This window comes from Astyanax mexicanus, chromosome 21 (assembly GCF_023375975.1).
Source record: "Astyanax mexicanus isolate ESR-SI-001 chromosome 21, AstMex3_surface, whole genome shotgun sequence".
NCBI lineage: Eukaryota > Metazoa > Chordata > Actinopteri > Characiformes > Acestrorhamphidae > Astyanax > Astyanax mexicanus.
Genome location: NC_064428.1, coordinates 37,637,628 through 37,651,227, shown reverse-complemented (window position 1 = coordinate 37,651,227; position 13,600 = coordinate 37,637,628). Strand labels below are relative to the sequence as shown.

The window sequence follows — 13,600 nt, the reverse complement described above, 5'->3', positions numbered from 1 at the left end:
TTATCAGCTCCAGCTCCCACACTCACAGAAACCACACACCGAATGCTCTCAGCCTGCTTTCAGGAGAAAAATGAGCAAGCGAACTGGAGCACGGTAGTGAAAGCTGTTTGTGTGCGAGAGCATGCGTGGGAGAGTGTGTGTGAGTGTGTGAGAGAGAGAGAGAGCGCGAGTGCTCCTAGTGTCCAGAAATAGCCGGACGGGTTGAGTCACGGTTGAGTGTCGGGGTGGACGTGAGCGATGAGTGACCACTCGCTCACAGCGCTTATCAACATCTCATCACCCTCAGATCTGCTGCTGCTGCTGCTTCTGAATATATGTCACTCTGGGTCAGAACTGGACTGATCTAGTTCTGGAGGCACGTGGGATTGTTTTGTACACTCTACGAAATAAGGCCACTACACACGGTTCTGTTGGTGATGCTTTAGAAAAACTATGGTTAGATCCACCTTAAAATAAAGGTAACAACACATAGTTCCTTGGGTGATGCTCTAAAAGAACTACTGTTGGTTCCACCTTAAAACAAGGTAGATATTCATGGTTCTTTGGGTTCTTTTGGTGATGCTTAAGAAAAACAATGGTTAGATCCACTTTAAAATAAAGGTAACAACAAATAGTTCTTTGAGTGGTTCCATAAAGGAACTACTCTTGGTTCCACCTTAAAAAACAAGGTAGATATACATAGTTCTTTGGCTCCCTTTGGGATGCTCTAGAAGAAAAATGGTTGGTTCCACCTTAAAAATAAAATGGCAACACATGGTTCTTTGGGATATTTGGGTGATGCTCTAGAAGAAATATGGTTGGTTCCACCTTAAAAATAAGGTAGATATACGTAGTTATTTGGCTCCTTTGGGGATGCTCTAGAAGAACTATGGTTGGTTCCACCTTAAAAATAAGATGGCAACACATGGTTCTTTGGGTTATTTGGGTGATCCTCTAGAAGAAATTTGGTTGGTTCCACCTTAAAAATAAGGTAGATACACATAGTTCTTTGGGTCCTTTGGATGATGCTCTAGAAGAAAAATGGTTGGTTGCACCTTAAAAAAAGATGGCAACACATGGTGCTTTGGGTTATTTGGGTGATGCTTTAGAAGAACTATGGTTGGTTCCACCTTAAAAATAAGGAAGCTTTACATTGTTATTTTAGGGGTGCTCTAGAAGTACTACTGTTGGTTCTACTTTAAAAATAATGCAGCAACATATGTTTCTTTGGATAATGCCCTAAAAAACGTATGGTTGGTGTCGACCTACTAAATAACGTAGATACACATGGTTCTTTGGGTTCTTTTGGTGATGCTTTAGAAAAACAATGGTAAGATCCACCTTAAAATAAAGATAACAACACATGGTTCTTCGGGTGATGCCCTAAAATAATAACGATTGGTTCCATCTTAAAACAAGGCCACTACACATGATTCATTGGGTGATGTTCTAAAAGAACTATGGTTGGTTCCACCTTAAATAAAAGGTGGCTACACGTGATTCATTTGATGATGCTGTAGAATAACTACAGTTGATTCCACCCAAAAATAAGGTAGCAACACATGAATCTTTGGGAAATGCTTGAAAAGAACTATGGTTGGTTCGACCTAAAAAATGATGTAGTTACACATGGTTCTTTTGTTGATGCCCTAGAAGAACAGCTGTTGGTTCCACCGTAAGAATAAGGTAGCATCACACGGTGCTTTGGGTTCTTTGGGTGATGCTCTAGAAGAACTATTGTTGGTTCCACCTTAAAAATAAGGTAGCTACACATGGTTCTTTGGTTGATACCCTAGAAGAACTACGGTTGGTTCCACCTTAAATATAGGGTAGATACGCATGGTTCTTTTGGTGATGCTCTAGTTCCACCTTCAGTATAAGGTGGCTACACATGGTTCTTTTGGTGACGCCCTAGACGAACTACTGTTGATTCCACCTTAAATACAATGTAGATTTACATGGTTCTTTTAGGGATGTTCTAGAAGAAAAATGTTGGTTCCAACTTAAAAATGGTCACAACAAGGTCGTTCTTTGGGTGATACCATTGAAGAACTACTGTTGATTCCACCTTAAAAACAAGGTAGCTACACATAGTTCCTTGGGTTCATTTGGTGATGCCCTAGAAGAAATATGGTTGGTTCCATCTTCAAAATAAGGTAGCTACACATTGATCTTTTGGGGATGCTCTAGAAGAACTACGGTTGGATCCACCAAACAGGACCATGCTTGTAATACACAGAGATTTTGTAACACTTTAAAGTCAAATGAACCATAACGATGAACAAGTTCTACTGTATTACAAATGTGGTTCTTTATAGAACCAAAAGTAGTTGTCGGTACCAACCAATGCATACCAGGAACACTCCACAACATTTAAGTCGCCTAGAATATCAATCTCATTTGTGTTTCAGATTATTAAGCTTGCTAGACAATCCATACAGAACCTGTAGAACCTCCAGGTCCAGCTAAACCTCCAAACCCAACCGTCTCAATCTCATCTCATCTTATATCAGTATAGAGGAACCAACAGCATCTAAACTAGAGTCTACTTTCAATTACAGTAGAGTTTTACCCAATAAAGTCTAATATATCATTACATTCCAGCTTCAGCTTCAACCTACGAGTGTAGAGCTACAGGATCTACAGGCCCAGCTGCAGCAACATCTGTAGGTAAATGTGCTGCAGGATCCATACAGAACTTGTAGAACCTCCTCTATACCCAACCATACCATTGACTCTGGACTGTCCTACTTGGCAACCAATGTAAAGGATGTATAGAAGTATGTGGATAGTGAGAGATACACATTGGGTAAAGTAGACGTACTTAAAGCAGTAAATTAACCTTATACGCACCTACACACACTTACACACACTTACACACACACACTTACACACACACACACACACGTGCCAATTTACGGTTATCCAGAAGCTCCATCCCCTAAGCACCGATGGGTCAGTGATGGTGTGATGTCATCATGTTCATCGCGGCTTACCATAATGGATTACGAGAAGAGTCTGGAGAGATCTTCAGCTTCTACAGCGTCCAGCGAGCTCTGCTTCCCACATGCTTAGCATCTTAGCCTTCCACACACACACACACACACACACTCACACACACACACACACACACACACACACACACACACACACTCACACACACACACACACAGCTGTAGATGAGATGAGCTATAACAGGAAGCAGAAGGTCCCTGCGGCACCTCGGCTGGGTGTGTGACCACATACTCCACACACACACACACACACACACAGATACGCTACAAGCTATAGGAGGACATTAGCACATTAGCATTAGCAGCATTAGCATTGGCAATGCAGGTGAATGCAGCGTTCCCTTACCTTCATGTGAGTGTGTGAGTGTATCCCTCCTTCTCTCCCTCTCTCTCTCTTTTCTCTCTCTGCTCTTCACGGGGCTCGCTCGGCCGCCTGTCACACTGATGCTGCTGCAGAAGAGAGAGAGAGAGAGAGAGAGAGAGGGAGGCTGTGGGCTAATGAAGCAGCAGAGCAGCCAAACCACACACAGAGAAAAAAAGAGAGTGAGAGAGAGAGAGAGAGAGAGAGAGATACACTCACACACTCACTGAGCCTCTCGCTCGCTCATACACACAGTGTGTAGGAGGGGAGAGAGAGAAAGAGAGAGAGGGAGAGCAGTAGTAGAAGGGAGTGAGGGAGGGGGACAGAGCGAGAGAATGGAAGGAGGAGAGAAGGAGAGATATAGTGGGAAAGGGATGGGATCGAGGGATGCAGAGAAAGAGAGATAAGAGAGGGAGAAAGGTGGGAGGGAAAAGAGAGAGGGAGTAGAAGGAGAAAGAGAGAGAATGGGGAGAGGAAATGAAGGGAGGAATAGAGAAAGAATGGATGGAGGGAGAATCAAAGGGAGAAATACAAGATTGAGGGAAGGGAAGAGAGATATATAAGATAAAGTTCAGAGGAGGACAATAGAGGGCTAGATTGAATCTCAGGTCATGCTGCTTCACCATCAGCAGCCGGAGTCTGAGAGAGAGAGAGAGAGAGAGAGAGAGAGAGTACAGTAGGTCATGCTGCTTCTCCATCAGCAGCCGGAGTCAGAGAGAGAGAGAGAGAGAGAGAGAGAAAACAGTAGGTCATGCTGCTTCTCCATCAGCAGCCAGAGTCAGAGAGAGAGAGAGAGAGAGAGAGAGTACAGTAGGTCATGCTGTTACTCCATCAGCAGCCAGAGTCAGAGAGCGAGAGAGAGAGAGAGAGAGAGAGAAAGAGAGAGAGAGGGAGAGAGAGTACAGTAGATCATGCTGCTGTTTCTCCATCAGCAGCCGGAGTCTGAGAAAGAGAGAGAGAGAGAGAGAGAGAGAGAGAGAGAGAGAGTACAGTAGATCATGCTGCTGTTTCTCCATCAGCAGCCGGAGTCTGAGAGAGAGAGAGAGAGAGAGAGAGAGAGAGAGAGGACAGTAGATCACCGTCCCCTAAGGTAACACATCATGGATTATCAGTTTTGGTATGTAAAAGAAAACAGCCACTGGACACAGATATGAGAAAATATGATTTTATTGCATATGAACTCAGTAATATTGTAATCTTATCATTGAGAAAAATATATGTATATCTCAAAAATGGGAAAAATGCCTCAAAAACACTGATTAGTTTCAGTAACTTCTTTTTGTTGAGCTTCTTCCAGCAGATCACACAGAGAATCAACCATCCTCTCCATCAGAACATAAACCTGAAACACACAAACACACGTTTCATTATCTACACAGTTTATATCATCAGCTTCATCACTGTACTGTTTCTATTCACTTTATCGAAAACATAACATCAAATAAATTCAGAAGGAAAAAGAAAAATGAATTAATAAAAACAAGAAAAAGATGCAACTTAACAAACAATTCCTATGTGTTTTGTTTTAAAATGTTTCATCTGAATTAATCAGGCCAACCAACAAAAAAAATCTAAATTAAGTGTAAATTGACTTGGGTTCCCAAACTTTTGCATGAAACTTGTATGTAATACTGTTACTGGGTTCCAAAGTCTTTAGTGTATCATAGTAGGCCTGCATTTCCAAAGTGAAGGATGCTTTACATACAGTCAAAAAACGGAGCCATTGTATGGAGTAATCTGAAGGACGCGACTGATGTATCCTTCCTTTTCTTTCAGGTCCCCACAATTCAGAGCTTACGTACAACATGAGGGAAGGAAAGTAGGTGGTGGGAAATGGTGGGAAACGAAAACTGTTTAAACTGTGGGACCAATTGAGGGAGGGAGTTTTTATAGAACAGAGCTATTGAGGCCACGCCCCCTACCTCGACTGTAAACTGACGGCTTTGAAATCCAGCGATTGTGTTAAGTAAGCAGGATTATAAAGCTCTCATTCATTATAAATGAGTATATTTTAAATACAGATCTGCAGTCTTTATTTCTGTGTGTTCAGGTGAATGAACTTAATTAATGCTCTTTATTAATTCAGTGTGGTAACACTCTAACAGAGTGTGTGTTACCTGTTGGTGCAGTGTGTGTGTGTAGTGTTGCTGTAGTTGTGAATGGATGGTATCGTCCTCTGAGCTGATGCTGGTGAGGGACGACTCTCTGATCACATCTTTCTCCACCTTCTTTTCTTCTAGAACCTTCTTCTTATTTCCAGAACGCTCCTACAAAAACACACAAACACACACAGCATGTTTAGTCCCTGTAGAACTGAAGTACTGCCAATAGAATAGGACTCTCTTTGTATTTTTCACAATATAAATTGCACTGGGTTATAAGGCACATTTGGTGACACAAGTAAGGAACAGTGGTGTCACCATGTTTCCCTTCTAATTCAGTAAAGCTAATCTTAGTAAACAAAACTGTTATTCTTAAAAAATAAATAAATAAAATGAGTGCTGCATGTTAATCTACACAGATTTCTCTACTAAAAACTGTTTATTTGGGTGATTAAAACACTTCAGTTTATTTACAATAAGCTTAGATTTACAGATTTCCACTAATGCTAGCCATGGTTAGCGGCTAATGTCGACCGTCAGTGCTACACTGAGGAACCCTGAGTGTGCTGCTAGCGATATTAGCTAGCGGTTCGTTCCATGTAGCTTATTTTAACATGGAAAACGAGCAGGCTACAGGCCGATAATACCCACCTCTGAATGGCGAAAGAGCTAGCGCTTAGCACAGTTAGCAGCTAATGCTAATACCGCTCCAGACACAGTGCTGGAGAAGCTTCACTAAAACTTCACATGCTGCTGCTGCTGCATCTCAGGAGCTTCACCTATCCCTGATTAAAAATGTGTGGGATGCTTTTCTATTGGATGCTCTATTAACACTCATATACCTCTACCACTGTGTGAGAAAAAATATTGGGGTTATTATGGGATGGATCATCACAGAAGAAACATTAGGAACCTCTACAACTCTCTACATGCTGAGACGTCTGGCATGTTGCAGCGTTACACATGTATTACACATACAATACACACTACTTCTGTATAAATATTACCCATATCGGTATAAATTTATAATCACTTATTGTACATGTTATTTTCATCTTTATTCTTAGTAAATATATATATACATACACACACAAACCAAGACTAAAAATAAATATTTTTTTGCTCAGTCCTACTACAGCCTGCCTCTGTGTTTTTAGGGGGTGTGTGCATATGTTTCTGTTTGTATGCTGTTAGTCAGCCATGTGTGTGTGTGTGTGTGTGTGTGAGTGTGTGTGTGTGTGTGTGTGTGTGTGTGTGTGTGTAAGGAGTCCAGAAGGTGATCTACTGAATGCAGGAGGAGAGCAGGTGCATGTTTTCACACTGGTACAATAACGCCCACTAAGCAGTCCCCAACTCACCTCTGAGTCAGAGAGAGAGAGAGAATAAAAGAGAGAGAGAAAGAGAGAGAGATGGGGATGCCTCATGTATACCTCTAGAAATATTTACAGTATTTTTTGGATTATAATTGCGCACTATTAATAAATGTTTATTTTCTGGTAGATCTATCAGACATAAAGCTCATCGGATTATAAGGCAAATTATGCGACACTAGTAAGGAACAGGGGTGTTGCCATGTGTTCCATCTAACTCAGCAGCAGGTCCCACTGCTGTGTGGAGTTGGGGGGGTGTGTTAACTAAGTTAAGTAAAGCTAAGCTAAGTAAACAAAACTATAATTCTAAAAAAAAAACATTAAATTAGTTAAATGAGTTCTGGATGGTCTGGATGATACCATCCATTCACATTTTTTTCTTCTGATTTCCAGATTTCCACTAAGGCTGGGTGCAGCAGCATTAGCATTAGCAGTTAGATGCTAGCACTAGCTGGGTGTGAGTGCCACCCGTTAGCGCTACACTGAGGAACTGTGAGAGTTCCAGAAAGTCAGATCGATATTAGCTAGCGGTTCGTCTCACCTTAAAGGCTCTGAATGACGAAAGCGATAGCGCTTAGCACGGTTAATGCTAATGCTGCTCCAGTCTTAGTGCTGGAGAAACTTTACTGAAACTCCTGTATAACTCTGTACATCAGCAGAGTGGCTTTACTGCTCCTTAATACCTGACTGATAGAATTAATACACTAGATTTTAAGGGGGCACTGATTATTTTTGGGAAAATTATAGGATTTTATGTGCGCTTTATATTGTGAAAAATATGGTAACACGTAATAAATTTCATATATTTACTAATAGTCTATTAATGCACTATTATAAGTGTTATTTTTATTATTATGCATGATGAAGACATGTATTTAGGTGTAATATTGTTATATCTCTATGATATATATATATATATATATATATATATATATATATATATATATATATATATATATATATATATACACACACACAGGTGAAGTGCCGGATGATTGAGTTGTGTTTGCTGCCCCCTGCTGGTGTGTATCTCTGATCACACGTCCCTCCACTCACCTCTGCTGCAGGGTTATCCTTTCCTGCAGGTTTAGACACACCTTTCTTCTCCTCCTTCTCTTTACTGATCCCTCCCTTCTTCTCCTCTTTATTCAAGGACATTCCTTTTCTCTCCTTCACATCTTCCTTCTGCGCTGCCACTGTAGAAAAATGGGAAACACATTTTCATTAATATACCATTAATGAATGAATAATAACTGTTATTTTTCATATTTTAAGAAAGTAAAAAGTTGCTATCACATTTGTACTAATACTAATACTAATGCACGTATTGGCAACATGAACTGAAGTTAATAAACATTTACCCGGTTTAAAATTCGTATTTACTGTATTTAATGTTTAAATTCTGACGAGCTAATGATTTGTTAACATCTACTGATCATTATTTAATATATATATATATATTAATGAAGTTATTATGAAGTGTTGCCAAAATGTTTAATAAAGGATTTAATTTAGTGTATTAGTGATATAAAGTGCTGTAGACCTATTGTTTTATACTCACAATTGTCTTGATCTTTCTCATTGTCTCCCCAGGTGTTGTTCTCAGGAAGTCCCAGTATGAGTCTCAGCCGTACAGCTTCAGAGACCAAACCATCACACAGCTCCCTCCACATCTGCAGCCTACAAACAGTATAGTTCAGTGTTTTATTGTTGTTTTAAAATGTTGTGTATTGTAGATTAATAGTTAACTCATCCAAACTATGAAGAAAAACACCTGGAACTATTTAGTAAAATAAAAAAGTGTTAAACAAACCAGAATATGTTTTTATATTTTACATTTTCTCAGTCACTTTTATGAGGTAGAGTCACCTGGAATTCAGGCTTTCAGTTAACAGCTGTGCTGAACTCATCAAGAGTTAATTACTTGAATTTCTTGTCTCTTAATAAAGTGTTTGAGAGCATCAGTTAAAGTAAAGTAGTGAAGAGGTAGAGTTACAGGTATACAGTGAATAGTGAATGTTTAAATAATGTTCTAATCCAGATTGTATCGCAGTTAGTTCCGACCCTGCAATGTGATTGGCTGAGAGGCGTTCTATGAGTACCGTTATCAGCCGGTAATGTGCTGTAACCAATGCTCTCCATGTATTACTGTATTACTTCACCACATACAGGTAACCTAGCAATGATGCAGCGCTTACAAACCAAACAGCACAAATGCAGCTACAAACAGAGCAGCCATGGAACTATTTTAACTGGCGGAGTTTTTATAACCAAACAGATCCTATTTTCTCCTCCTCATTAACTCTTTAAAATCCTACAATAAACAGTGATAATGGAACTGTGGTATAAATATATCAATAAATAATACATTTAGCAATAGTACATTTGAGGTTCCTGCTATAATGTGTCATATTGGAACTGCTTGTAAAGAAAAAAATACTTTAAGATAAAAGGTCAGTCAATCTGAAAAAAAAGAGGAATTTCAAGAACTTTTAAAGTATCCTCAAGTGCAGTCGCAGAAAAAAACATCAAAAACGTTCTAATGATGAAACTGGCACTCATCAGGTCTGTTGTACAGGATAAGCTCATCAGAGTTACCAGTCTCAGAAACCACAAGTTAACAGCTCCCCAGATAAGAGCATCTAAAGCACTTAAAAATGATAAGTTTATTTGATTTTACCAAATTAAAAAAACTCAACTTTTTGCACCAGGAGTAAAGCAGCATAAAGTTATCCAAAAGCAGTGTGTAAGACTGGTGGAGGAGAACATGATGCCAAGATGCACAAAACCTGTGTGATTCCATCAAATATTGATTATTTCTGAACTCTTAAAAGTTTATGAATATGAACTTGTTTTCTTTGTATTATTTGAGGTCTGAAAGCTCTGCATCTTTTTTGTTATTTCAGTCATTTCTCATTTTCTGTAAATAAATGCTCTAAATAACTAAAATATTTTAATTTGGAATTTGGGAGAAATGTTGTCAGTAGTTTATAGAATGGAACACATGTATACCCACCCAATGCTGTGCGCTGTGAGAGGTTTGATTGTGAGCTGTGATTGGTGGAGCTGCAGAATAAGAGCATTGTATTGGCTCAGAGCCTCTTCCCTGCATAGCCCCGCCCCCTCAGAATCAGCATCATCTTGTGGGAGCGACAGCACCACCTAGTGGAAACAGGCAGCACCTCACGTTCAGCTGAGATGCTTTTTCTTTACAAACAATTTAAGGAAGATCATTTAAAACCTAATGCCTAAGAATATATAGTAAATTTTATTATAGTAGGAACAGTAATTCAATAATAATAATAATAAAAAAAAACTAACCAATAAAAAACATGTATGTGGAGGTTTGTGTGGAAATGGTTTGGTTTCTGGAGGGATAAAACTCAACAGATTAAAGTCTTAATGTAAATTATGATGTAGAAACAGCATGACTATTTTATTTCACCTTATCTAAAACATAACCCATATTTATAAACAATATTTATTATAATATACATGTGCATTTTTTCTAAGTAAGTACAAATGACAAATTTGTTGTTTATGAGGTTTTATCATAAAAATTAGCTTACATTTGGCTAAAAACAATCAATTACCGATTTTTCTCATATTGTTTGAGTACCATCATCGCAAAGTGTACAATATGTAGGTCCCTATCATTTTAGCAGTGCAGTGAACACGGACAGAATCATAATATTGAGGCATTACATGTATTTCACATATAAAGAAACAAATTATTATATAACACAATATAAACAGCCAAAAATATTTTTTTCATATCCTTGCACATATACATCTTTTTATTTCTGACCCACTTACAGTATTGAACATATAAATGACATGTATTGTCATATATATGTCGATACATAAATAAAAACATAAATAAATACATAATAAATAAAATAAAGGTATTGTATGAAAAGGTATAATAACCAAAACATGTGGTTTGTTGCAATTAAATAAAAAATAATACTGCAATATAAATCACAGAACAGTAAAATATTGCCAAATATGTCATATTTTTTCCCCAATATTTGGCATTCCTTTTCAGCAGACCTCACAGAAATTGATCATTTTGACATTTGGCATTTCTTTTTTAATTAATTTATTTTTGGCATTTAAGTTTTATCCACTTTAAAAACTTTAAGATAACTTATTTTAGTTTTCACGCGCAAAACCTTGCATCTCCAGCAAGCTTATAATAGTTTAGAATTTTCCATTATAGTTTAATTTCATTTCATTTTGACCTTAATTTCATTTCATTTGACCTCAACTGCAGAGACTGAACTGATGGTTTTTCTGTACATGCACACACACTCTTACCCCACTTACCCCAGAAAATGGAAAGCACTAAAAACCCTACTACATCACTGGACTCTATTGCACACTGTGTAATAGAGGTAATTACTACCTCACCTGGTCTTTTTTGCACACTGCAAAATTTGCACACTGTCTTGTTATTTATTACTCTTTGTCTGTATTGTGTTGTACTGTCTGTCTGCACTTTTGTACTGTTGCACTATTGTTCTGTCTACACTGTGTTTATGTGCACCATGGTCCCTGGAGGAACGTTGTTTCGTTTCACTGTGTACTCTGTATATAGCTGAAATGACAATAAAAACCACTTTGACTTTGACTTTTCTCCTCCAATTCAGATAGTTTTGATTAGTTTTTAAAATGGGTTTGCTAGTTTTTATTATTTTTTGTTTTTTTTTTAAGCTTATTTTTAAGTTTTTAAATTTGGTAATTTTACTTTTACTCAAGTAAATTGTGACACAAGTAATTTACTTAGCTACATTTGAAAACTCCCTGTTACTGATTTAAAAATAAAATGCTGGGGAAAAAATATAATTGTTTGAATAAAGTTTTGTTCTCCATGGCTGCGCAGCTGATATTTTCCATGCAGTGTGATTATGGTTAGCGGGAGAGATGCTGTGTGAATCAGTGTAGCCTGGGGTTTGTGTGCGCAGCTCGGGGGTTATGCTACCCAAAAAACATGGATTATAGAAATCTATGCCACTTGTTCTTGAAAATGTTTTATGCGGTGGTCTGAACAAATACTGTTTGAAAGTATGTAACTTTTACTTAAAGTCAATTTTAAATTGAGTACTTTTTTCCTTTCACACAAGTAGATTTTTTTTAAATGTAAAGGTAATTTTACTTAATTACAATTTTGCAGTACTTTTTCCACATCTAATTAATTGTGAGTGATACCTGTCGGAGATGATCCATGCACAGATCCCAGGTTGGAATTTCTGCAGGTGTTTGCTGATGTTCTTCTGCTGTTGTAGTTTTTAATCTGTGCGCCTCCTCCCACAGTCTCTTCAGCGCCTCCACTGGTTGGCTGTGGTAATGCAGCTGCATAAAAAAACACATTACTGAGCACATTTTTCTGAGAAATTTAACCCGGCAAGGTTATCTGATATTTGTTTTCGCAGAACACTTTGTGTGTGTGTGTGTGTGTGTCTGTGTGTGTGTGTGTGTGTGTGTGTGTGGGTGAGTCTGATTAAAGTACATACAGATCAGAAACGTGTTCTTTTGTGAAAACGTGGTGGAGGAGCTTCCCTAAGGACTGGTGAAACGTTCTGGCCTAAATTACATTCTTGATTCAATTAGTCCTCTAACAGAACACACTGAATAAAGCTTTCAGGCAAAAGAGAGAGAGAGAGAGAGAGAGAGAGAGAGAGAGGGATAGAGAGAAGAAAAAAAATAAGAATCAGATGTACAGTAGCATGCGTTCATATATTAGTGTGCTAATATATGGGATTAAAATAAAACAAAGTGGGTACATTTTCTAGAAATGCAATAAGTTTCATGTTTCCAACAGTTAGTACTTCCTTAGAAATATACATAATAAAGTTTAATAATAATTACTTGCTTTTATATACAGTACCAGTCAAAAGTTTGGATACAGATTCTTATTAATATTTATTCTTTATTTAAATAATTGACCACATTGTAGATTAATCTAATCTTTTATCCTTTTTGGGACCTATAATTTATATAATTTATATATTTATATTTGTCTGCATTCTTTAAGGAAATGTAACATTTTGTTGTAAAAGAAAAAAACATAAAACTTACGCGCAATAAACTTAAAAAAGTTTTTAAGTAATACTGATGTGTATATAAATCAATACTGCAATTTTCATAGTTAAACTGTGTTCTTTGTCTTAGAATATAATGTGCTTAGTGGGGACTAAATTAAGGTTGTATTGCTAAGTATTTTTGTGGGGACCTGTATTAGAGATGTACTGTGCTTAATGTGGACCTGTTATAGAGTTGTATAGAGTTGTAATATTGTGGATATGATTATTACATTTCATAAGATTTAATAAGATTTTGGGGACCTTTATCACATTTATGCTGTTTTTTATAGATACCTGCATTAGAACGTTCTTATATGGTCCTTTTAGGGTTTTGTGGATATGCCAGTTTTTAATATGCTTTATGGGGACCTGCCTTAATGTTTAATGAGTTTTAGGGGACCTGTGTTAGATTATAATGTGTTTCTAGGGACCGGTATTAGAGTGCAGTGTGTTTTCTGGGAACCTGCATTAAAGTGTAATTATTGGTACATATAATTGAGTATAACAAGTTTTGTGGGGACCTGCGTTAGAATACAATGTTTTTTTGTGGGGACCTGCATTTGAATACAATGTTTTGTGGGGACCTGCATTAGAATGCAATGTTTTTTGTGGGGACCTGCATTAGAATGCAATGTTTTTGTGGGGACCTGCATTAGAATGCAATGTTTTTGTGGGGACCTGCATTAGA

General features: G+C 37.7%; 2 protein-coding genes across 3 annotated transcripts in view; both read right to left on the bottom strand.

The window, feature by feature from the left end:
• epn3b (epsin 3b) overlaps positions 1-3,756 on the bottom strand; it is a 35,096-nt gene extending 31,340 nt beyond the window's left edge. The window contains exon 1 of one of the 2 annotated variants that reach the window (XM_022662175.2): positions 3,340-3,756. The gene's annotated coding sequence lies outside the window, so the exon portion shown is untranslated. The other variant, XM_022662174.2, reaches the window with a different exon arrangement.
• A 749-nt stretch (positions 3,757-4,505) lies between these two features.
• The window catches only part of LOC103027038 (mycbp associated protein), a 45,875-nt gene continuing 36,780 nt past the window's right edge, over positions 4,506-13,600 (bottom strand). The window contains exons 14-19 of the mRNA XM_049469735.1: positions 12,038-12,181; positions 9,843-9,988; positions 8,388-8,506; positions 7,883-8,022; positions 5,472-5,621; positions 4,506-4,696 (exon numbers count right to left, since the gene is read on the bottom strand). Coding sequence (XP_049325692.1) covers positions 4,601-4,696; positions 5,472-5,621; positions 7,883-8,022; positions 8,388-8,506; positions 9,843-9,988; positions 12,038-12,181 — 795 coding nt within the window. The 3' untranslated portion in view covers positions 4,506-4,600. The remainder of the gene's footprint in view (positions 4,697-5,471; positions 5,622-7,882; positions 8,023-8,387; positions 8,507-9,842; positions 9,989-12,037; positions 12,182-13,600) is intronic.